Source organism: Balaenoptera borealis, assembly GCF_965194805.1.
Source record: "Balaenoptera borealis genome assembly, chromosome: 6".
In the NCBI taxonomy this organism is placed as follows: domain Eukaryota; kingdom Metazoa; phylum Chordata; class Mammalia; order Artiodactyla; family Balaenopteridae; genus Balaenoptera; species Balaenoptera borealis.
Window position 1 is genome coordinate 71,754,025 of NC_138863.1, and position 24,120 is coordinate 71,778,144.

The 24,120-nt window shown below is 40.0% G+C and overlaps 1 protein-coding gene and 1 long non-coding RNA gene across 4 annotated transcripts in view; one reads left to right on the plus strand and one right to left on the minus strand.

The window, feature by feature from the left end:
• ITGB6 (integrin subunit beta 6) overlaps positions 1 to 2,761 on the plus strand; it is a 125,454-nt gene extending 122,693 nt beyond the window's left edge. For all 3 annotated transcript variants that reach the window (XM_082395282.1, XM_082395281.1, XM_082395280.1), the window contains one exon: positions 606 to 2,761. In XM_082395282.1, the coding sequence (XP_082251408.1) occupies positions 606 to 704 (99 nt within the window). In that variant the 3' untranslated portion in view covers positions 705 to 2,761. The remainder of the gene's footprint in view (positions 1 to 605) is intronic.
• The window catches only part of LOC309630293, a 30,885-nt gene that overhangs the window by 4,820 nt on the left and 1,945 nt on the right, over positions 1 to 24,120 (minus strand). The window lies entirely within an intron of this gene.

Sequence of the window (24,120 nt, forward strand, 5' to 3'; positions counted from 1 at the left end):
GGTGTTTGCTGTCCTGGGGATCTTTCCCTGCTTCTCTCAAGCAGCTAGTTGTCACTCTTTCTGAATTTTGGTCTCATTTTAGCAAGATTATTTGTGCCCTTGTTTGATGCCTCTCACCAGCAACACATTTCTTAAAGGCGGATACTATGTCGTTCATCTTTGTGTGCTTCTACCAGTTCACTTTTCCCATTTTTATTTTTTACATTTCACTTTTGGGTCACCTTTTGGTTCATTCTATTCATTCAATAAATTCCGAGAACCTACTGTGAGCTAGCTGAACTATTTTCAGCTCTGGTAAAACAGCAGTGACCAAAACAGCCAAAGTCTTGTTTTCTATCCATGATTTAGTGCATTTCCAAAAAGGGTAAGATTTCTAGGTTGCACGCATGGGACTGGCTCTTCATAATAAAAAAAATAAAGATGTATACATTTTTAAATGCTAAGATTATGACATATCAAATTAATCAAAACTATTCAAATGGCTTTCAAGATTGAGCCTGACTCTCATCTTCCAATCTGTAATATACAATGAAATGATTTAGCTATATTAAAACCATGTAATAACATAATATACATACTTTCATGTGGACCTTTTTTTTTTTTAGGGAACCAATCCACTGTACAGAGGCTCCACCAGTACCTTTAAAAATGTAACCTATAAACACAGGGAAAAACAAAAGGTAGACCTTTCCACGGATGGATAGAACTACTTTACGCACGGAAAAAAGTCTGTTTCACTGATATGAAATGTTAATGCACTATTTAATTTTTCTTTCTTTGTTGTTTCAAAATGAGGTTGGTTTAAGATAATAATAGGTCATTTGGAGATCAGTCATTCTCTGTGTGAAGGTTAGAGACTATGTTGGCAGGTTCAAAATAATCAAGAAGAGAAATATCCTTAGAAAAGGGGTGACTTTGGGGATCATTTCAGGAATACTAACTCTGTTGCATTAATGCCTCAAAAAATCATCAAAATGATTCATGGGGGCCTGATTTGCATTTGAAAAACGTTTGAAATTAGAACCTCATTTGTTGCAGGAATACCTGAGGTCTTTGTCTCAGCAAAGTCACAAAGTCCATATGCTCACATTATATACTCACACTTGCCAATGAATTCTAAACTTTTAGTAAATCTGCCCTTTCCTAAAAGAGGATTTTTTTTTTTAATTTATGAAAAATGAGATGCTGACTTTTATTTCAGCCGTAGGATGCAATTCTTCCAAACCTGTCCCACGTGTAAGAATGAAAATGAAGTGTTCATAATTTCTGCGGATTTGAACGTACCCAAAAGTCAAGTATTTTGTTTTACAGATGAAGAAGAAGTAATTTATAAATTAGGAAGTCACCAGTAAAAAAACAAAAATAACAAGTCTATCATTAGATTATGTTTAATTACCTGAAAATAAACTTCTATACTCAGTTTCCCTATTGACCCTGAGTTTTCAAACTATTACTCCTTCTATATTTCTCAACCCATTTTACTCAGTTTCACAGTCATGTAAACCCTGTAAATGTCATGTGAAAGTTTTAATTTCTTGTTAAAAAATTTACTTTAAATGGTTAGATAGCTTATTCAAAAAGAGCTCCAATAATATACAAAAGGACCACGGGTTAAACAGAATAAAATTTTTAGTGGTTTTAAATCAAACACATCAAGAGTACACAAGTCTCTCATGAGTAATAGGCTTATTTAAATCTATATTCTTTTCTCATTTACATAGCACAGCTTGCACATTTCAGTTGCATATGGTGAATATGTTACTTTAAAAAGTAAGATTTTACTTGCAAAATACATGTGGGTAATTAGGGATCCATAGGTTAATTGAAGAGATGAACTCTGTAGAATATTATTTTTTATAGTTAATACTGCTTTACAAAACACTTTCATCTCATTTGATCCTCATAAGGAAAGTAAGCCTCAGAGAGTGGGTAGAACTGGTCCAGAACTGAGGTCTTCTAGCTCCAAGCCATTGCTTCTTTCCACAGGGTGAGACTGACTCTTATCAGTGAAATGACAGAAAGATTTTGTTAGGTAAGTGATAACTACCATTTGTTTGATAATGTAGTGACTAAGCAAATAGCACTTAAACTACTGGAATGTAGGTGAGGTCTTGTACTTTTGTGCAATGTTTATTACCTTTGAGTAAATTGTAATGTGAAGCCTTTTACTAGGTGAGTACTTCATTAGGTAATGGAGGCTTTATATTTATCCACTGAACTGGCACAGATTAATCTACAGTAAGTCTCTTCAACTCTATCAGTTAGCTTGGTACACATTTGATCACTTGGAGACTTTTTTTTTCAGGTTTCTAAATAACTCAGGTAAATTAGACACTTGGGTAGTATACAGTTATACTAAAAGAATTACTAATCACTTGGGAAACCTGAAGGGCTGATGCACCCATAAGTTCCTGACTGAAGCTCAGGGTCGTGGGAAATCTAGAGCAAGAAGGAAGTTGCAATACCAATGACACAATAGTGGTATTCATCTCTACATGTGATATTTTTGTATTATTACTGGAATGGGATTTTAGAATATATAAATTTCCTTTGTGTGTATATTGGGGAAGGTAGAAAAGAATCTGCTATTTCTCTGAATACTGTTTTGACCCAAGGCTGGACCTTGAAAAGGCCAAAACATTAGCAGTAGTACTTCTGTTCACTGAAGATTTATGTTACGTGATGATAAAATGGGTTTTTTGTAAGCTGTTTTATTGTATTTTGTGTTGACATAAATAAACGTGGTAATTTAAACAATGAACCTTAGATGAATGATAATTCCTTTTATTTACCTGGCACAAAACCCTCTTCTTGTATTTCTGGATCCCTGGGTGACCTGTTCTGATCGCCTTGCTGGTCTCAGTCTGGGGCCAAGGAGAAAAGGCAGCCACCAAAGGCAGGAGACAGCAGGGCGTGGGCTGTAATTTGCTGCATGTTTACAACACTGACATCACGAGGTTTTTAAACAGGCCTGGACATTACCTCACATTTTGTAAAATCAAGTTCTTTAGGGTAAGTGTTTTGGGCTGAATTGTGATTCTCACCCCCAAATTCACATTCTAAAGTCTTAACCTTTAGTACCTCAGAATATGACTGCATTTGGAGATAAGAAATTTAAAGAGGTAATTAAGTTACAATGAGGTAACCCTAATCCAGTATGATTGGTGTCCTTATAAGAAGAGATTAGGTCACAGACATGCAGGAAGGGAAGATCACATAAAGACACAGGGAGAAGACGGCTATCTACAGCCCAAGGAGAGAGACCTCAGAAGAACCTGCCAACAACTTGATCTTGGACTTCTGGCCTCCAGAATTGTGAGAAAATTAATTTCTTATTTTTAGGCTCCCCAGTCTGTGGTATTTTGTTATGGCCGCCCCAGCAAACTAATACAGTCGGGTAGTTCTGTCTTCCTGGGCATCCATTTGTATTGGGTTGGCCAAAAAGTTCATTTGGGTTTTTCTGTAAGATGCTATGCGAAAAACCCGAAAGAAATTTTTGGCCAACCCAATAGATTCCATGATGCCATGCTCATTTTCCAAATCAGAAAAATTAAGCAGAGAAAGACCAAATGCTCACAAAAGGAGTCAGCTTAGAAAAAATCCTTTCTCTCAGAAAGACCCTATCTTTACAAAAAGACAGGGGAAGTCAAGTCAAGCATGCTAATATTCAGAAACAAGCTGTTTCTTGTAGACGAAAGGCCAGATGTCTGGAAATCCAGAAACTGCTTCCATTTTGAATAGCCCTGAGAAAGTCACTTTTCTCCGTAGTTTTTCCATCTGTTAGATGGTGGCAGTTCCTGTCTTATCTAGCAACTATAACAATCCCCAACACATAGCAGGGGCTCAATAAATTCATTCAATCAGTATTGTTGAGTACCTAATATATGCCAGACACATTTCTTATGAATATGGATTCAGCAATGAACAAGATAACCAATCCCTATGCTCCCAAGGCGGGGAGAAGAAAATAAACAAATAAATATACACTATCAGGGTACTGGATCCAGTTTACACACATCCCAGATCCACTTGGCTCCACCTGTTCCCTGGGTCTAAGCTGGGAGTCGCTCCAACACCTACTCACACAGTTCCCTTCAGGGTAGAGCCCCAGCTTCCACCTAACTCCCCGGGGGTCGGGGGCCACAACAAGTCCTGTGCCCAAGTCCAGAGTGGCAGCTAAACCTGGGTAATTAAGAAAACAGAAATGTTACAAGAAGAATGCAAGAATAAGTCGATCTGAGTTGAGCCATTAAGAGGAGGGGAAAGAAACAAAATGTTTCCCCAGCTAGGTTTGGGGAAGAGGCAGGAAGTTTTGGGGGAAAGGGAAGAGAAAGTTTTGGGGACAGCAACTCTGGGCGATATTGAGAATGAGACACATGGGGGTGGGAGTGGTTGGCTATTCATTTTAAATGTATGCATCCGTTGGGGCCTGCTGTTCCCCTGACGAAGGCATCCTGCAGGGCTCCAAGGCAAGAGTGAGACGGCCCAGCACCATGGGGATTTCAGCTGAGCCCACGTGGCGCATTTAATCTGGTTCAGGTTTAACCCTCCTCAACACCAGAAACAATCGTGCCCTGAAATACTCTGGTGCAACCCCCCAAATGGAAGACCCCGAATCCTCCCAAAGCAAGCAAGAGTCCTCTGAATCACTCTCCTCGCCTCTCCACACCCATTTCTTCCAGCACTTCTTGAAGGGACATGATACGAGAGAAGCGATCCCACCAATAATATTCTTTAACTGCAGGAGAAAGTTGATCTCTCAAGAGGGTAAATTTATTTCAATGTTGTTCATAATGGTTTTATATCAGCCTCATTTTATGGACATCTAAATGGGAAAAAAATTCATTATTCGTTCCCCTTATTCAGAGGGAATGGGAAACGGATTAAATGAAATGTGATAAATAGAAATTCTCCCTTTTATTAAATTTCATTATACAGCAGCAGACTCAAGCCAACACAGCTAAAAAGCAAGGGAACTTAAGTGGTCGGGGCCTCTTTTAATAGCTGGGCTAGGATGCTCTAGTACTAAATGAGTAGAGTTTTACATGAGGCCAGGATGGTGGACGGTGGTCCAATATTCACTACTTGGGCCAACATATGAATTCTTCTGAGCTGTGGACTGTAGGCTGTTAAATGTGGGCTGTAGGCTGCTAAATGCCGCCTCCCTTGTGCTTTAGAGGCCTCCAAATGTGAATCACCCTAGGCTGAGCGAAGGGTCAAATATGTGATCTTCTGTTCTCTCCCACTTGGCTGCACAACCAGCAAAGAGCGAGCAGCATGGGCAACTTAGGAATTCTTCCTCTCTTAAGCTTGTCCCGGAGCTAGACCCTGGAAGAGACCGGGCCCTGGAAGGCACAGATTAGACTCACACATGCTCTTTGGTGTTGTGAACAACTTCAAGGCTTTACAAATCCCACAGAAGTTCTAGGTCAGTTTGAAATTTCAATCTGATCTTTGCGATTTCTAGGTACACGTTTAATGAGGAGACTTACTGCTCAAACAGTATATGCTTTTTTAGCCTGAAATGTGTTTACATTCATGGTCCTTGTATAGTAGCCAACCCAGTTCCAGGTCAACATTGAAAGACAGTGCATCATGAAACTCCACTGTTTGTCAATAACTGACTGGGGAAAAAGTCACTGTGGTTTTTTTTTCATCCAACTGGCTTTGCTAGACCTAATATCAGTGCGTGTTTGTGTGCATATATACATACATATATATTTCTTCCTTACTTTAATAGATGTATCTTATTAGATACATCTATTATTTTAATGGAGGTATTTATTGTTTCTTATTTTAATAGGTGTAACTTACTAGCATTAAATAACTTACATTGTTAATAAAAATAGGTAACATTTACTGTTCCAAGAGCTTTTTATATGCCCATTTATACAGAGCTCACAACCATCCTTTGGAATGGTATTATTAGTATCTCCTGTTTTACAGATATTAAGTAACTTGCCCAGGTCATGAACTTAGCAAGCTTTGAAGCCAGGATTTGAACTCTGGATTTGGAATCCATGTTCTTAACCACCATGCTCTACTGTCTTATAAATCCCAGTTAAGGACATAATAATGATAAAAGCCACCATTCATTGATTATTTACCATAACCAGCATTATGTAAAGTATGTTATGTATCTTATTGTATTTAGGCTTGTATTGTTTTCCCCACTTTACTAAGAGGGAAACTGGCATTCAGAAAGCTGAGGGAAAAGAAACAAAATTGAGTTATTTGTTGTGAGGTGGATGGACCTAGAGTCTGTCATACAGAATGAGGTAAGTCAGAAAGAGAAAAACAAATACCGTATGCTAACACATATATCTGGAATCTAAAAAAAAAAAAAAAAAAAGGTTATGAAGAACCTAAGGGCAGGACAGGAATAAAGACACAGACGTAGAGAATGGACTTGAGGACAAGGGGAGGGGGAAGGGTAAGCTGGGACGAAGTGAGAGAGTGGCATGGACATATATACAAGGGCAGGATTTTGACCTGAGCACATCTCACTCTGAAGCCTCAGTCTTAAACACCATCCTATCCTGAAGGTCAATGGCAGTGCTCACCTTTGGCTCTGCCCCTTCCTCTGTATGCCAAGAAAGGCACTACTACTAATCTGCATCTGGTAGGATATGTCTTAGAGTTGCTTTCCCAGATGTAATCATGGATTTGCCCTGAACCACGTAGGCTTACCTGCAGGCTTATGATCAATCTAGCTATAAAGTAAAGACCCTTTCAGGGCATCAGACTCTAACCAACCAAGTTAGCCAGCCTGAGCATGAGTGTGGGGCGTGTCCAGCTCAGTTCTCCTTCTAGAGCCCTGCCTGTCACCCTTTAAGTCAGATACCTCAGAGGGCTGCCACTATGCACACATGTGATGTTCACATTGTGAGTTCTGGCAGGAAAGTTTAGGATGTTTTGGAGGTAGGGGTCTTGACATGTCAAGGAAACTTCTCTCAGCAGCAAAGGCTTCTACATCCATAGGGGCGTTTTGTGGGACGCTGGTGTTTTACGCTAAGTGGGTGGACTTGGTTATCTGACTGGAGAGCCTCTGTCTTCCTGTAAGTCCTTGCTGAGTGCACACATTGCTCTGCTCACTGCCCCCCGGCCACCCTCGGGGCTGCTCCAGCAGAAGCCAACACCTGCAAGCCCTCGTCCGGCACCTCAGAGAGGCCCAGCATGGGCAGCAAGACAGAGAACTTGGAGGGAAAAGTGGACGAGTGCCCCACTTTGCTAGCTAATTAATTAGAAAGGAGAGGCAGGAGTGGGGCTGGGTTGATGGTGATGGCAAAAGAAATCAGAAAATAGTAATGACTGTGGCAGGAATGGCTCTCCAGTATGGGTAATTCGGAAGCCCTTGTTGTGTTTGTTTGTTTGTTTCCCCAAACAAGCTAGTGGAGATACAAGTTGTGATTAGTCTTTGAAATACTAAAGGTGATGATTACCATTTGCTTAAAACTTCTTTCAAGAGTTCTTCTTAGGCTACAGTGTTTAAAGTGCTCAAATTAAAGTTGTCATCGCCTTTATGAAATGTCTTACAAAAAAACACTTCTTAATACTACTAATAAACTTAACAGTTATTTCATAATTCTCTCCTTTGATTAACAACTATTTTGTTTCATACTTTTTAAAAATAAAAACTATGCTTCTTTTATTTGTTTATTCATCTCCTGTAATAAATGACTATATTCTACTATATTCTCTACAAAATACTATTAGTTTTATAAACACTGCAGTGGGAAAATGAACATTTAAATTAAGCAGACTAGCTATTAAATGTATCTTGCATAGTTTTGGTATATTAAATGTCTATTTCATTGATTTCAAGAAGTGTGTCAGATTTTGGAAACACTTTTACCAAGAAGATGGAATTGGAGAAGAAAAATATAAATAAAAGAAGATTAAAAACACTGGGAATAATAAAAGAGATGAATTTGTCATAAAGGCAAGAAAAATATACACTGTTTTTCTTCTGAGGCTTTCTTGGTCATGTTCAGTCATTATTTGGTTTATTCAGATCTAATATTCATTTTAAGAGATAACCAGCCCATGCTTTAATAAAACTCTATGATGAATTAAAAAACCTGAAAATGACTTCAGTTCCAGATGGACACAGGAAAGGATACATAGTAATTTTTATGCTGCAGCTGCAAAGCAACTTTCTTGGCACACAAAGTTACCTTTTAATATCCTAGACGTAGATGTAGGTAGTAACAGGGTGTGAATATTTAATGCGTCTAACTTCACATACTGAGAAGTTCACAGGGAAGAGGTAACAATCTGACAGACACTCCTGTCCTCATCCTGCTTCTGTTTGTCACTACTGCATGTATTCTCACCTATTTCCTAGGGTTGTTGTGAGAATTAAATGAAACAATATATTAAAGTACTTGACATATACACTCAATAAATATGCAGGAAATGATAGCCGTGTTTATTAACGGAGTGCCTCCAATAATCCCTTCTGTCAAAAAGAGCAGAGTATCCAAGGTTGGAGTCTAGGTATAATTGGAGAAGTGGGGATATATAAAGGGAAGAGGTAAAACAGAAGACAAATTTCGGAAAAACCATGAAGTACGTGAAAAAGAATAACATAGAAAAGTCTCTGATACCATGAGCTAGATAACTCAGAACAAGGGTCAAACTGTAAGAGGAGAATGCTGGTTCTGAGTATATGGGGATGACAGCTTCTTAAACCAGCCCTTAAAAGAATTCTGTGTAAACTGAAGTCTGACCTGCTAAACCCTGAGGCCTATTGTGAGGCCCCTTTGAAGACAGGAACAGAGTAGAGAGGAGCTGCCTCCAAATGGCAAAAGGAAGACAGATGGTCTCTGTTGGCTGGGAAGGCAGAGCATGCAGCTGTGGTGCAGAGGTGAGTGGCCATCATGGAACAGGCCCTGCCGGGGCTGCTTGTGGAGCAGAGCCTGGAGGTGAGAAGCAGGAGGGATCACACTGGGTGACGGGAGCCTCAGCGGGGCCTGGAGGCACATATTCAGCTCAGGCAGTGGAGCTGGAGTGATGTTCCAGGCCTGGGTGTGGTGCCATGTAGGCAGCTGCCGGAAGGAGCACCACCAAGTTGCCATGGGGCATGGGACGTGCCCCCTGGGGATCCCCAGATGCTAGAGGTGAACATGAACCTCAGAAGAGGTCCCTTAAGTCTTCTAGGTACCATGAGGAAAAATACCACCAGCGAAATTCGGGTCTCAATGTTAAAAAGACTTTATTCAGAACCCACTGGGTGCTGACACTTGGAAGGGTTTGGGACTCAAAGGACAGACATATCTGCTATGGAGGTAGACAAAGGAAAAACAATTTCGGGCAACATTTCTCAAATTGACATTTGTACACCCGTAGAGGTCATTGCTCAGCTCTAAAAATAATTTCAGAATAATGTTTCTCACTTAGTCCTTTCCCTAGCCAGTCCCCCACGAGGGGCAGCCCAGAAAACAAATCGCAGGCTTTTCTGAGAAACAGGAAGGCAGTAGGGAAAATTGGGGGGTGGGAGACAGAGAGTAGAGGAATGATGTAGGTCGTGAGGACCTATAGGCAAAATTAAGAATTCTGATGGAAGTAACAAGGCCACAACTATTTATGATAAATAACGAACACAAGTAACAGGTTTCAGATTTCATTTTTTAAGACACTCAAGCTAACAAGCCAGGACCAGTTCAGATTTGGGCTTAACCTTTCTTGAAAATAATTGCTCTTACTAATAAACTGGAATTTGTCTGAATAGAGAGCACAGTCAAAACATAAAAGATGTAGTGAAAAGAGATGCAGATTTTCTGTAGCTCACATAGGTGAGTCACACAACCCCCTCAGGGAACACAATTAAAGGCAAAGGACAAGAGAAAAAAACCGGAAGGCAGAGTATTTCATCACACTGGAGGGAGTGGAATGGTATAGAAAGTACTGTCGCGCTGCCTGGGTAATTCGGTTTAAGCACAGCATCCCTTTATCCAGCCCACAGAGGGCGAGTGTGCTGTCCCCAGAACTGGAAGTTAAATTACTCTGGAAATGACACTAGTGAAAATCAGCACAAATGGAGATGATTAACCCCTTGCAGAAATAACCCAAGAGACCATCTTGGAATAAGTGACTCAGGAAAATGTGGCTATCCATAAATAGAAATAAGAGAACTAGAAAAGGGCTGGAATGTGATTTCTATAAGAAAGATACAAGACAGTTGATGGTACTTTCTACTCTATGGTCTGAGGAAAGACAGTGCTAATGGAAGGCAAATGGTCTTCATGGAGCCTAGGAAAAGAAAGGTGAAGGGAAGACCTGGTCAGTGTTTTTCCTGCACTGCCTAAGATGGACCGGATGCTTCGGAAACAAGGATGCCCTGGTCTGGAACGGGATGGCTGCTGGAGTGCAGGGACCCCTCATCAGGCTTCCCAGGGTGAATGCCTACTGCAGCCCCTTGTCCTTCAAATACCATTTCTGTGAAATTGGATGGAAACCTGATATCCCAATGTTAGAATCATTCATAAGACTATGTGTCTGAAGTGTTCTTCTTAAATGAAACACAGACTTTTAAAAAATTTTTATTGGAGTATAGTTGACTTACAGTGTTGTGTTAGCCTCAGGTATACGGCAAAGTGAATCAGTTATACATATACCTATATCAACTCTTTTTTTTTTTAAATTCATATAGACCATTACAGAGTATTGAGTAGAGTTCCCTGTGCTATACAGCAGGTTCTTATTAGTTATCTATTTTATATATAGTAGTGTGTATATGTCAATTCCAATCTCCCAATTTATCCCTCCCCCACCTTATCCCCTGGTAACCATAAGCCTATCTTCCACATCTATGACTCTACTTCTGTTTTGTAAATAAGTTCATTCGTACCCTTAAAAACACAGACTTTTTAGCCCAGACACTTCAGTAACATGCTTCTAAGATTTTACATCTAACTTGGCTGCACAGATTTGATTGGTTGGTTTGTTTTTTGTTTACTCATTGGTTCTGAAGTCTACTCATTCTAGTTAAGTGTGAAATGCATTACTGTATGTACTAATCACACACACACACCACACATACTCCTTGGGAAAAAACCAAGCAGAGTCATAAGCCATTGAAAAAAAATGTTATTTTACAGATTTCTAGAGTTCCTTATGCTAGTGTTTTCTTCCTGTCTCCTGCTTCCCCTCATCTAAAGGTCAAATGCAGATGTGAGAAAAAATATCCCTAAAAAAAAAAGACATTTCTGCTTTCAAAAAAAGACAGAGTAACGGGGACCAACCAGATTTACCTTGCCACGTGTATAAACAAAAACAAACAAATAAAATACATGAAACAATGGTTTTCAAGACAATGGACATCAGGCATTAAAGGGCAGTTATCCCTGAGATATAGGAAACAAACAAGGTGAGTCCCTGTTGGGCTGTATCCCGCAGGCTTACAAGCGCTCTATTTGCCCAGCCTCAAGACTGAAGAAAGAGCCCGGAGTCAGTGACAGAGACATCAGTGGTTTAATGGATGGAGGGAATCTTACATGTCTGAAGCAAGGTCCTGGAGCAACACCCTACCCAGTGAGTCAGATGGTGGGCAAGACAAGGCAGCAGTCTTTGCTACCGGGGGAGAGGGAGGTTACCAGTTATAACGGAAGTTGACGTCAGGTTGGCTCATCGGTTACCAGAGAAACGAGCAGAGGAGCACGCCTCTCAATGACCTTTTGACAAACTATCATATTGGAGAGAGTTCTGACCTAAAGATTAGAACAACCACTAGCTGGTGCCGGGGGCAAGTATGTAGGCATTTACTGATTAGGCTCTATGATTAAAAGGGAAGGTCAGTCAGATGAATAGGGTGTAGGTAAGGCAGGGACTGCTCCAGCAGGGGATGTAAGGAAAGCAAGAGAACAGCCATCTTGGGTCGCCTGACCACACAGCCCTACAATTGTCCCAGCTTACTTAATTAACATTTCTAGAACACTCTACCCAAAAACAGAAGAAGACATGATCTTTTTAAGCACACATGAAATATTTAGCATAATTGCAGTGACATGGATGGACCTAGAGACTGTCACACTGAGTGAAGTTAAGACAGAGAAAGACAAATATAATATGATGTCACTTATACGTGGAATCTAAAAGAAATGGTACAAATGATCTTATTTACAAAACAGAAGTAGAGTCACAGATGTAGAAAACAAACTTATGGCTACCAAGGGGGAAAGGTGGGGAGGGGGAGGGATAAATTGGGAGATTGGGATTGACATAGACACACTACTATATATAAAATAGATAACTAATAAGAACTTACTATATAGCACAGGGAACTCTACTCAATACTCTGTAATGGCCTGTATGGGAAAAAAATCTAAGAAAGAGTGGATATATGTATGTGTGTAACTGATTCACTGTGCTGTACAGCAGAAACTATACTCCAATAAAAATTAATTTTAAAAAATAATTACAGATGCTTACAACAGGTATGATATAAATAAACAAGGTACTATAATTTTCACACAAAAAAATATTTAGCATAATAGACCATACTCCTCCAGGCCATAAAATGAATCTCAATAAATTTAAAAGGACTTAAGTCATAAAGTGTTTTCTTCAACCAAGGAATTTCATTAGTAATTAATAGCAAAAAGATATCTGGACAATCCTCAAATATTTGGAAAGTAAATAACACACTTCTAAGTAACCCATGGTCAAAGAAGAACTCAAAATGAAAGTTAGAAAGGTTTTGAACTGAATGAAAGTACAATATACCAGAATACATAACATGCCACCAAAGCAGTAATTAGAGGGAATTTATAGCAATAAATGCTTATATTAGAAAACAAGAAAGGTCTCAAATCAATGACCTCAGGCTTCTACTTTAAGAAACTGAAAAAGAAGAAAAAAATAAAGCACAAGTAAGCAGAAGAAAGGAAATAATAAAGATCAAACTGAAAACCAATGAAATAGAAAACAGGAAAACAATAGAGGAAATCAATACACCAAAAGCTTCTTTAAGGTAAATAAAATTGGTAAATCTTTAGCCAGACTGATGAAGGAAAGAAAGAGAGAGAACACAAGTTACCAATATCAGGAATGAGACTGGTGACATCACTATAGATTCTACAGATATTAAATGAATAAATAAGGGACTATTATGAACAACTTTATGCCTATAAATTTGAAAGCTTATATAAAATGGAAAAATTCCTTGAAAGACAAGAACTACCAAAGTTTGTTCAAGAAAAAAATATAGGTAACCCGAATTGCCTTATATCTGCAGAAGAAATTGAAATTATAATAAAAACCTTCTCACAAAGAAAACATCAGGCCCAGATAGCATCACAGATGAATGCTACCAAATGCTTAAGGAAGAAAAAATACCTACCAATTCTACCCAAACTCTTCCACAAAGTTGAAGAGAAGGGAATACTTCCCAAAGCATTCTTTGAGGCCAGCATTAATCTGATGCCAAAGCCAGATAAAACATTACAAGAAAAGAGAACTAAAGACCAATATCCTTCACGAACATAGATGGAAAAAATTCTAAACAAAATGTTAGCAAATTGAATCTCACAATATTTAAAATTAAATGGGCTTATTCACATGTAAACAAATGAAACTCACAGTAACAAATATTAACTCAAAATGGACGAGAGATCTAAAAGTAAAGTCTTAAAATATAAAGCATTTAGAAGAAAGCACAGAACATCATCATGACCTTGGATTAGGCAAAGATAACTAGATTTCAAAAGCATGATCCATAATAGAATAAATTGATAAAGTGAACTTTATCAGAATCTAAAATTTCTGTGCTTCAGAAGACAAGAGTAAGAGAATGAACAAATAAGCTACAGTCTGGGAAAAATATTTGCAAATTATATATCTGATGAAGAACTCATATCCACAACATATTAAAAACTCTCAAACCTCAGTAATAAGAAAACAATCAAATAAAAAATGAGCAAAATATTTGAGCAGATACTCCACCAAAGAAGGTATATGATTATCACATAAGTACATGAAAAGATTTCCAACATCATTAGTCATTAGAGAAATGCAAATTTATTTATTTTTAATTGAGGTATAATTGACAAATAAAACTGTATCCATTTAAATTATACAATATATGTATACATTGTGAAATGATTGCCATGATAAAGTTAATTATCATATCCATCACCTCACATAGTTACCTCTTTTTTTTTTTTTTTTTTTGGTGCAGACACTTAAGATCTACTCTTAGCAAATTTCAATACATAACAATACATAAACTTATTAACTACATACAGCACCATGCTGTATGAGAAATGCAAATTTAAGCCACAATGAAATATCACTCTACTCCTATTAGAATGGATAAAATTTAAAAGACTGACCATACCAAGTGTTGACAAGAATATTGAATTCCAAGGGCTCCCATAACAAAGTACTACAAATTAGGTGGCTTAAACAACAAGATTTATTGTCTCACAGTTCTGGAGGCTAGAAGTCCAAAGTCAAAGTGTCAGAAGGTTGGTCCCTTCTGAGGGCTGTGAAGGAAAGATCTGTTCCATGCCCCTTTCCTAGCTTCTGGTGGTTTTCTGGCATTCTTTGGCATTCCTTAGCTTATAGATGTATCACTGTAATCTCTGCCTTCATCTTCACATGGTATTTTCCCTGTATGCATGCCTGTCTCTGTGTCCAAATGTCACGATGACCTCATCTTAACTTGATCACCTGTAAAAACCTCATTTCCAAATAAGGTCACAAGTACTGAGGATTAGCACTTTAACATCTTTTGGAAGGACAGAATTCAACCCATAACAGTGAGGAGGATATGGAGGAACTGGAACTCACATACTACTGGTGGGAAGGTAAAATGGTACAAGCACTTTGGAAAACAATTTGGTAGTTTCTTAAAAAGTTAAATACATAACTACTCTGTTATCCAGTTATTCTTCTTGTAGGTATTTACTCAAGAAAAATGAAAGGATGTGTCCACGTGAGGATTTATACATGAATGTTCTTTGCAACTTTATTTATAATAGCACAATACTAGAAACCACCCAAATATCTATCAATAGGTAAATGGATAAACAGATTGTGGTATATCCATACAATGGAATATGACTCAGCAATAAAAAATAATTGAAATTTTAATGCATGCAACAATATGGCTATATTTGCAAATAATTATATTGAGTGAAGAAACCAGACCCCCAAAAAAGCATATACTATATGATTTCATTTATATGAAATTCCGGAAATTTCAAGCTAATCTATATTGACAGAAAGCAGATCTATAGTTGACTGGGGTCTGGGATGGGGAGGAATAGAAGAGAGGGCTTACCAAGCAACACAGTGGAATTAGTAAGGATGATGGATATGTTCACTCTCTTGATTATGGTAACGGCTTCATGGGTGTAAAGATATGTCAAAAATTCTTAAATTGTACATTTTACATTTATGTAGTTTATTGTTTGTCAATTTCATCTCACTAAAGGTCTCCTATAATTTTCTAATTCACTGGATTCACTAGGAATATATTAAAAATGTTATTTAGCCCATCAATCTTAGTTTAAAAGGCTGAGGTTTCTGGCCTTATATTAATAAATTACTTTTTTTCTAGTAATAAAGCCACTATGCAGGAACAAAACTATATGTTGATTTAATACAGGAAAAATTAAGTTATATTCACAAATTCCTGGTCATTTAGCCAATCATATCTTCCCCTTTTACAAAATCCATACATTTGACAACACTATGACTCCTGTTTTAACTTAGAAAAATTGTTAAGGTATGGAAAAGCTAAGCAGCATGTCTTGGAAGATTCTAGAAGCCGAGCAATATAAAACAGGTTTGCCACCTTCTCAGTGCTCTATTCACTTAGCTTTGCAGACCTTCTTCTCAGAAAGCTACACTGGACTTTAATACTTAACTGGTTTAACCTAAGAAGGGCAGGTGAAGACTTTGTCTAGTTCCTTTTCATAGCCCCATGACTAGCTCATGTCTATTTTTTCTTCCACACTGAGCTTTAACATTTTGAATTGTCTTAGAAATAAAACTTGACAAGTCTCCAACCCTCCAAGCACACATGATAAGACAAGTAGGAACACACCATAGACTCTCTGCCCCTGATCCACTGGGATCATTTTCCCTCCTGCAGAATGGCTGTGGGTCCCAGAGTATCTGGGTGGCCCTGCTGGTGCGTGGCATTCGACTCACGTTATTTCTCATTTTACAGCAACCCTGAATGGTAGGTTTTTATTGTAGGTTTTCTTTTTTTTTCAAAATTGTAATTAGGTATTACCAAATAAAGTAATAAACAACTTTTAACTTAGAGTGCAAAATAAAAGCACATTATTTTAAAGGTGCAAAAGCAAGAAAATACGACATAAACTTACCCATTTTTAAATAGTCGTCTGTGTGATGGGTAAATGCCATTTCAAAACATTTTCAATAGAAAAATGATTCATAAATCAGTTCTCAGAAGATCAAAAAAAATCAATGTTTAATACCAACTTTAACTATAAATAAAAAGAATATTGTCATCTCTCCTGTTTTTGCTTCAACAGTTATATCTTCTGCTCTTTGCCTTTTGGAGAAAATATTGCATTGTAAGGCTGCCGTCTTTTTGGACGAGGACAAGGATCAAGACCTTCTTTAATGTAACCTCTTTCCATACAAGTCTGAGTGGAAGGAAAACCAACTTCCCAGAAATTCTCTGGTGTGTTGGGTGCAATGTAGCGAAATCGGTGTCTTGAGCCGGAAGCCAACTTCTTTTCTCTTTCGTCTGCTGGAAATTTTTATGGTAGGTTTTTTTTATTTATACAGTGAGGAAACTCAGCAAGATTATGTAATTTGACCAAAGGAACACAGCTGAGAAATAATGGAAGAAGAATTTTTAACCCATCACCTCTACCCTGCTCTCTCTTTCTCCTCCTCCTCCCTTTACCTAATCCTTCAACATGTGAACACACCCACAGACTCTGCTTCGATTTCTCAGGGAATCCTTTAGATGAAATCAAAAGGTGCAGCCACCCCTCTATTTTGTTATTGTTTTTATTTAAAAGGCGCATTGGTGATTACAAAAACTACCTTACACACTTTTCTGAATATTAAATGGAATAGGATATCTATATCCTATATCCTAGGATATCTATATCTATATCTATATCTGAATATTAAATGGAATAGAAAATGATTAATAAATGGTAAAATAAATATTGATCCATCACCAGGCTTTCCCATTAAGTTCTGGAAAGTTCTAGCCTGCAGGGTGACAACCAGAGATGCACGGCTGGAGAAGGCTCTTTGGTAGCACAAGTTTCCAAATGGGGCCCCTAGAGTCAGGCAGTCCCATACCCCATGGCAGCCAGGCCAGGTCTCCCGGTCTGCTGTGGGTGCCCACACCTTGCTTCTCCCTCCCTGTGTGATTACAACACAGCCAAGCGGAAACTTTACATCTAAAACTCACCCCTCTCCCTGAACTGAGAGGTTTCTTGTCAGTTTCACTTTTTTTTCAAGTGCCAGACATTATCTCCTGCCCTCATCTATTCAGAATCCAATGCCCTTTCATGGGAGAAAGGAGACGTTCCCCACCCCAGCTGCACCGTTACAATCACTTTGGGAGCTTAAAAAAAAAGTACTGCTGCCTGGGTCCCACCCCCGACCCCTTGAATCGGAATCACTGGGGGTAGGGGCCTCCGTATTGGTGCTTTTCACAAGTTCTCCGGGGGACTCTGACCACAGTGAGGGCTGAGCACCACTGGGCCGGCTGGGTTTCAGAAAACGTGTGTTGCTGGTGACATGCTCTCCGGAGGGGTCTCCTCTTTCCTCTACAGACGGTGCCCCTTTGCCTGCTACCTCTGCACATCCGCTACGAGGTTACGTGTGAGAGGCAGAAGGAGAGCATGAGTATGCAGAAATTAGGCTGTGTGCTGACAGGGGAGACTTAAGATACCCTATGAAGACCCAGTCAAGACAGAGGCTCAGCTAAAACTTCCAAGTGAGTGGAACTTTCGGGCTAAATACCACACACTGGGAAAGCCGTTAATTGAATTAAATTGATATAAATTGCTGCCTAGACTAAGGTGAAAAACTAGTTCATTAACTCATTATGGAAATTGGCCCTTAGCCCAATGAATTTTTACTTGTTTTTACCCCTTAGTACTCCAGTCACTGTGGGTGTTATTAGTTAAAATACCACAGTACTGCTAAATCACAACGTAAAACAATATTTTGAACACATCCAGAAGTGTTTAATAAATGGCTGGGGGAGAGCTGTTGAAAATACATATTAAATAGGTTGGAAAACTCATGTCTTATGTAAACCAATGTTCTCTTTTATCTACAGTACAGTTTCCTCTTAATGGGATAGCTTATTATGTGAAGTTAATGAGTAGTTCAGGGTAGGGCTTTAACAATAAGTCATTTAAGCTCTCCGTGTCCTCATCAGTATATAATGACTGTAATAATACCTACTTCACAGTGTAACCGTTGTGGGTATTATCTAATAATCGTAGTTACATCTCAGGAGCACTCACTACTTGCCAGGTTTTGGGTGTTTTGCATGTATTATGTTATGGGGTGGGCACTCGTAGTGCTCCCTTTTTACAGAGAGGAAAGAGAGGCTGGGCGAGGCACAGTGATTTGGTGTAGGTCACAGAGCAGACCCCCACCCAGGCAGACTTCCCTCTTCACCACCACGCTGTGGATACAGCAAGCACTCCAGAAATGGCAGCTCCTCGGAAGAAACAAGGTCTATCATACGGCTTTTCTCTCTACCCAGCAAGAGACCAAATCAATCCTCATTCTTTGTTTGCCCTCCAGATATTTTTTTTATGTAAGTAATAACAATAATAAAAACTACCTTTGCTGAGTGTTTACTCTGCCAGTCACTGTTCTAAGCAGCTTCCAGTTATTTACTCTTTTAATCTCCATAACAGACCAATGAAATGGCACTATTATTGTTCCAAGTTTGCAGATGGGGCAACTAAGGCACCTGGAGGTAAAACCTGCCCTAGTCACACAACTAGCAGATGACAATCCCAGGGTCTGAGACTGGCGGTATGGCCCCAGAGCCCCCTCTGTCTGCCTCTGCTTGCCCACCTGTGATCATGGAGCCACATCCTGTGAGATCCCATCATCATCATCAACTTCTCTCCTGCCAACATCTTCAACTCCCTGTAGGTAATATCCTGATGGGGTGACATCGATCTGGATGAAGCCCAGTGTCCACCTTCTCCCTGCAGGTACCTGGGTTACTGAGCATCATTAAGAAAAAAACATCCACTCTAAAATCGTAGTCCCTGACCACATCTGGGCCCCTGGTTATGCCCAGATTTCTGGCCACATTTCCCCAGCAGCTCTCTCTGAGGACGTCAGAGCCAATCTCACCTCCTCTCCCCAACTCCAGCTCTCCACTCATCCTCGGCAGATGAACGCCCCTGCTACTTCACAGGGAAACTAGAACTTAGCAGAGGAGAGAACTCTCAACTCTACCTTCAGTTTACAGATTTGCCTGTGTCTACAACCATTATTTCCTATATTCCTGCTGTAACGGGAGGCATCACCTTCCTTTCTAAAGTGAATCCTTTCACTTTTTGCTCTGGAAACTTCTTACTTCTCAGGGACCTCACTCTGAATTTTCCAACAGTAAGTATCTTTGAATTCCCCCTGTCTGCTGGATCCTTCCCATCAGCATTTAGATGTGCTCAAGTCTCTCATCTAAAAAATAACCAAGTAACAGAAATAACAGCAACGGGTTCACCCTCATCCCCAACCATATACGCACAGCCTGTACAGCTACATCTCCTGCTCCCTACAGCCACCAGCTACTGGGAAGAGTCATCTACCGTTGCTGTCTTTGCTCCTATTCATCCCCAAACCACTGATGTGCCTTCTCCTCCAACCATTAGGAGCACTCTCCCCAAGGTCATAATTTCCCTCCTTGTCCCCAAATCCAGTGCACATTTCTGCCCTTAAATCCACTGACCTCTCCAGAGAATACGGAGCTGTCAATGATTCTCTCCTTGAAACACTCTTCCCCAGCTTCCAGACACCTAACTCCTTCTCAGTCTGTTTCTCTAGCTATCCCCAAATGTTGTTCCCTATGATTCTTTTCAGGCCTCTCCTCTCTTCTCTTGACGTACAACAATCACATCTACTCCCATGGTTTCAATTATCAACAACAGATAACTTCCAAATCTATGCTTTCTGACTTTAATACCCATATATGGAACTGCCCCCTAGACATATTCACCAGCCTCTCAACATATCCCAGACTGAAACCCTACTCCTTCCCCAAACTTGTTTCTCAGAGGATGAAGCCACTAGGTTGCCATGCCAGAAATGGGACATCATTCTTGATAACTCTCTCTCTCTCCCCAATACACCCGCTCAAACCCTAAGTCTTGTTGATCCTTCCTGTTATACATCTCGCAAGGTGTGTTCACTTTCCCCAGTCTTCTACTGTCTCCTTTCTAGTCCAGACAAGAGCCATCTCTTTATCCAGGATCCTGCCGCAGCCTCTTAACCCTTACGAATTGCTCACCCCCCAGTCCATTCTCCATACTATGGCAGGAATGTTTTTTCTAAAATGTAACACATAAATCTGGTCACAATGAAACCCCCTAATGGCTCCCTGCTGCCTCTAGCATAAAGGTTTTTTAACATGATTTAAGACCTAATCTCAGCTTTCCTATTTAGCCCTAATGTTCCTAGAACCTCCCACCTCAATACCCAATCTCCCTGCTAAAAGAACTTCTCAAACACCTCATGTCCACTCTTGCCTCTATTCCCTCTGTTCTGGAACATTTTTCTGCTCAGCTAAGTCTCTCCTCTCCCATCAGCCCCCCATTTCCATTCCCAGGCAACCACTCACCTGCTTTTTGTCACATTTTAGTTTACAATTTCCAGAGTTTTATGGAAATTGAATCATAAAGTATGTACTCTTTTTTGCCTAGCTCTTTCACTCAGCATAATTATTTCAAGATGCAGCCATGTTTTTACATGCATCAGCTGTTCATTCCTTTTTATTGCTGAGTAGGATTCCATTGCATGGATATACCTAAATCTATTTATCTAATCATCCGTTGATGGGTATCTGAGTTGTGTCCACTTTTGGGCTATTACAAATAAAGCTGCTATGAACACTCATGTACAAACTTTATATGGACATGTGTTTTCATTTTTCTTGAGTAAACACTTAAGGGTGGAACAGCTGAATCCTATGGTTGTCGTACCGGATTGAATAGTGTCCCCCCAAAACCATGTCCACATGGAACCTCAGAATGTGACTTTATTTGGAAACAGGGTATAGTCAGATGTAATTAGTTACAATCAGGTCATACTGGATCAGAGTGGTCCCTAAATGCAATACTGATGTTTTTATAAGAGAGATATAAAGGGAAGAAATCCATATGATGATGTACTACAAGCCAAGTGATGCTAAAGATTGCCAGCAACCACCAGAAGCTGGTTGAGAGGCATGGAACAGACTGTCCCTCAGACCCTCAAGATGGAACCGATCCTGCCGACACTTTGATTTTGGACTTCTGGCCTACAAAACTGTGAGAGAACTAATTCCTGTTGTTTTAAGCCACTCAGTTTATGGTGTTTTGTCACAGTTGTTCTAGGAAACGAAGTAGTTATATGTGTTTTTTTTTAACTTTTGAAAAGACTGTCAAACAATTTTCCAAAGTGTTTGCACCATTTTACATTCCTATCAGCAGTGGGTAAGAGTTCCAATTTCTCCACATCCTTGCTGGCACTTAGTGTGGTCAGTCTTTCTAATTTTAACCATTCTAATAGATGTGTAGAAGTATATCACTGTGGTTTAAATTTGTATTTCCCTAATGTCTAATGGTCTTGGAAATCATTTCATGTATTTATTTGCCATCTGTACATCTTCTTTGGTAAAGTATCTACTCAAATCTTTTGCCCATTTGATATTTGGGGTTTTTTTTTCTTATTATTGAGTTGGAGAGTTCCTTATATATTCCAGATACACGTTCTTTATCAGGTATATGATTTGCAAATATTTTGTCCCAGTTGGTGGCTTTTCCTTTCATTCTCTTGATTCCTTTCATATCTTTTGAAGTTAGCTAGCTATTCAAGGTGCCAATTTGGATGCCACTTTTTCTTGGCATCACTTTCTCTGAGCCTCAAGCTTTGATGAGTGGCCCTTCTAAGTACTTGTCAAGTTTCAGACACATTCTCATATCATGACATGCATTGTAATTGTTATTACATTAGTTTGTTATTGTAATTGCTTGTTTACCTATTTGTTTCTCCCCCAGACTCAGAACTCTGTGAGCACGGTCAAGGACTCATCACACCCTGCTCTCTGTTGCATCCTCCACACCAGTACTGAGATGGGCAGAAGATGCTCACGTTCATAGTCACTGTCTGTCTCTCCAGACTCACCGTCCATAGTTCTCCACCCTGCACTGTGTTGTGGAAAGCTGACTTCTGGGGACTCCTGGACCACTGACTCCCGGCTGGGTCAGCCAATTGGAAGAGATCAGAGGGCAGGAGAAGAAGGGACAGGCTCTTCATTTTCTCAACTTCCTCCCTGACAGGCTCCAGTTTGGTAACAATTGCTCTTCTCCTGTCCTGCCAGATGGCCCCTGTCGCAGAGGTGCAGCTCTCACGAGGCCCCTATAACTGTTCCCTGCCAGGTTCCTTCAGGCCCTGATACAGTCATGACAGCTTCCAGCACTGGCTAGAACCTAGGTCTTTCCCTTCCTGTTTTGGTTCCCTTCACTCTGCCCATAACTTTGTAAATAGTGTTTCACTATAAATCACTATAAATCAGGGTCTCACCCTTTCTTGCGGAGACTCTGATTCTACAGTGATCTAAATACATTTGTTAATCTTGACCCTCACCATAACCCACACATTAAGTAAGTTTTAAATCCCTGAATCTTCTTCACCATTTTCATTCAACATCATTCAGGTTTCTAATATTTTTCTCGAGTTACAAATGACTCCATACACTACATTCCTGTCCACCTCCTTCCTTCCTTCCCTCCTTCATTCACTCACTCAGCAGAGACTTTTGGAGAATTTACTAAGTGCCAGGAACTGTGCTGCCCTGGAGAATCAAAGAGAAGGAAAATGTAGTGGGTTCCTCAAGGAACCTACATTCAGGTGAGAGCTATAAATAAAGAATTCTAATTCAAAATGATGGAAGATGTACAAGGCTTGCAGGTGCAGGTGTTGCAGGCCGCAAAGGGCAGGAGACATCGTTTCAGCAGGACAGAGCCCTGCAGAGCTCGCTCCTGAGCTCCCCTTTGCTCCTTGCTGCCCCGCTTCCTCCCCCTACTCTCACAGCTCCCATGGAAGGACATTGAAAATATGCCAGACTCTGTCCCAAGCACCGCGCAACATTATCTCATTAAATACAGCAGCAAATCGTTCCATCTGCATCTTACATGGAAGGAAACTGAGGCTAAGGAGACTAAGTAACTGGCTGGTAAGTAGCAAAGCACCTACTTTCACCATCACACTACCCTACCTCCCGAATCTGAAACAGACGCAAGACCCGGGTATGGGGAAGGATCATTTTCTTGAAGGTGTAAAAGTTTTTGCCACAGATTTCCACCTCAAAGCCACAATACTTCAGGAAGAGATGAAAACGAGCCCTTATTGGAATCTTCTAATCATTGAATAGGAAATTTGGTGTCAGTAGGCCAGGAAGCTGTCATCACCATTCTTCATTACGCTAATTGCTTTGAAGATGAAATATGGCTGGTCTCTCCTCTTTATCCTGCTCATATTCATAGCTCTGCTACTTTGGAATATTATCTGCTCTGGGTCAGGGAAGGCTTTTTCTCCCCATTAGAGAGAGGATACAACTGAAGCCCGTAGCAGGTGGATGTCTCACCAGGACCCCACAGCCAGTGGGAGGTAGTCCAGTGTCCCAGTGACCGACCTCGCTTTCCAGGCTGCCCAGTAGCCAGCCTTTGCTTCAGCCAGGCCCGCCTACTCACTCCCTCCCGTGCAAGTGTTTCCCACTCCAGACTTTGTATTTTCTCTCACGACTTCTTCCCATCCTAGAACAGCCTCTTGCTCCTAAATACCCTTCACCCCATCTGAACGCATCTAGCCCTGCGCAATCACTCTAGCCCCTCCTGGCCTCTCCCAGTTTTACGTTCACTGCACTGCACCTCACCAAAG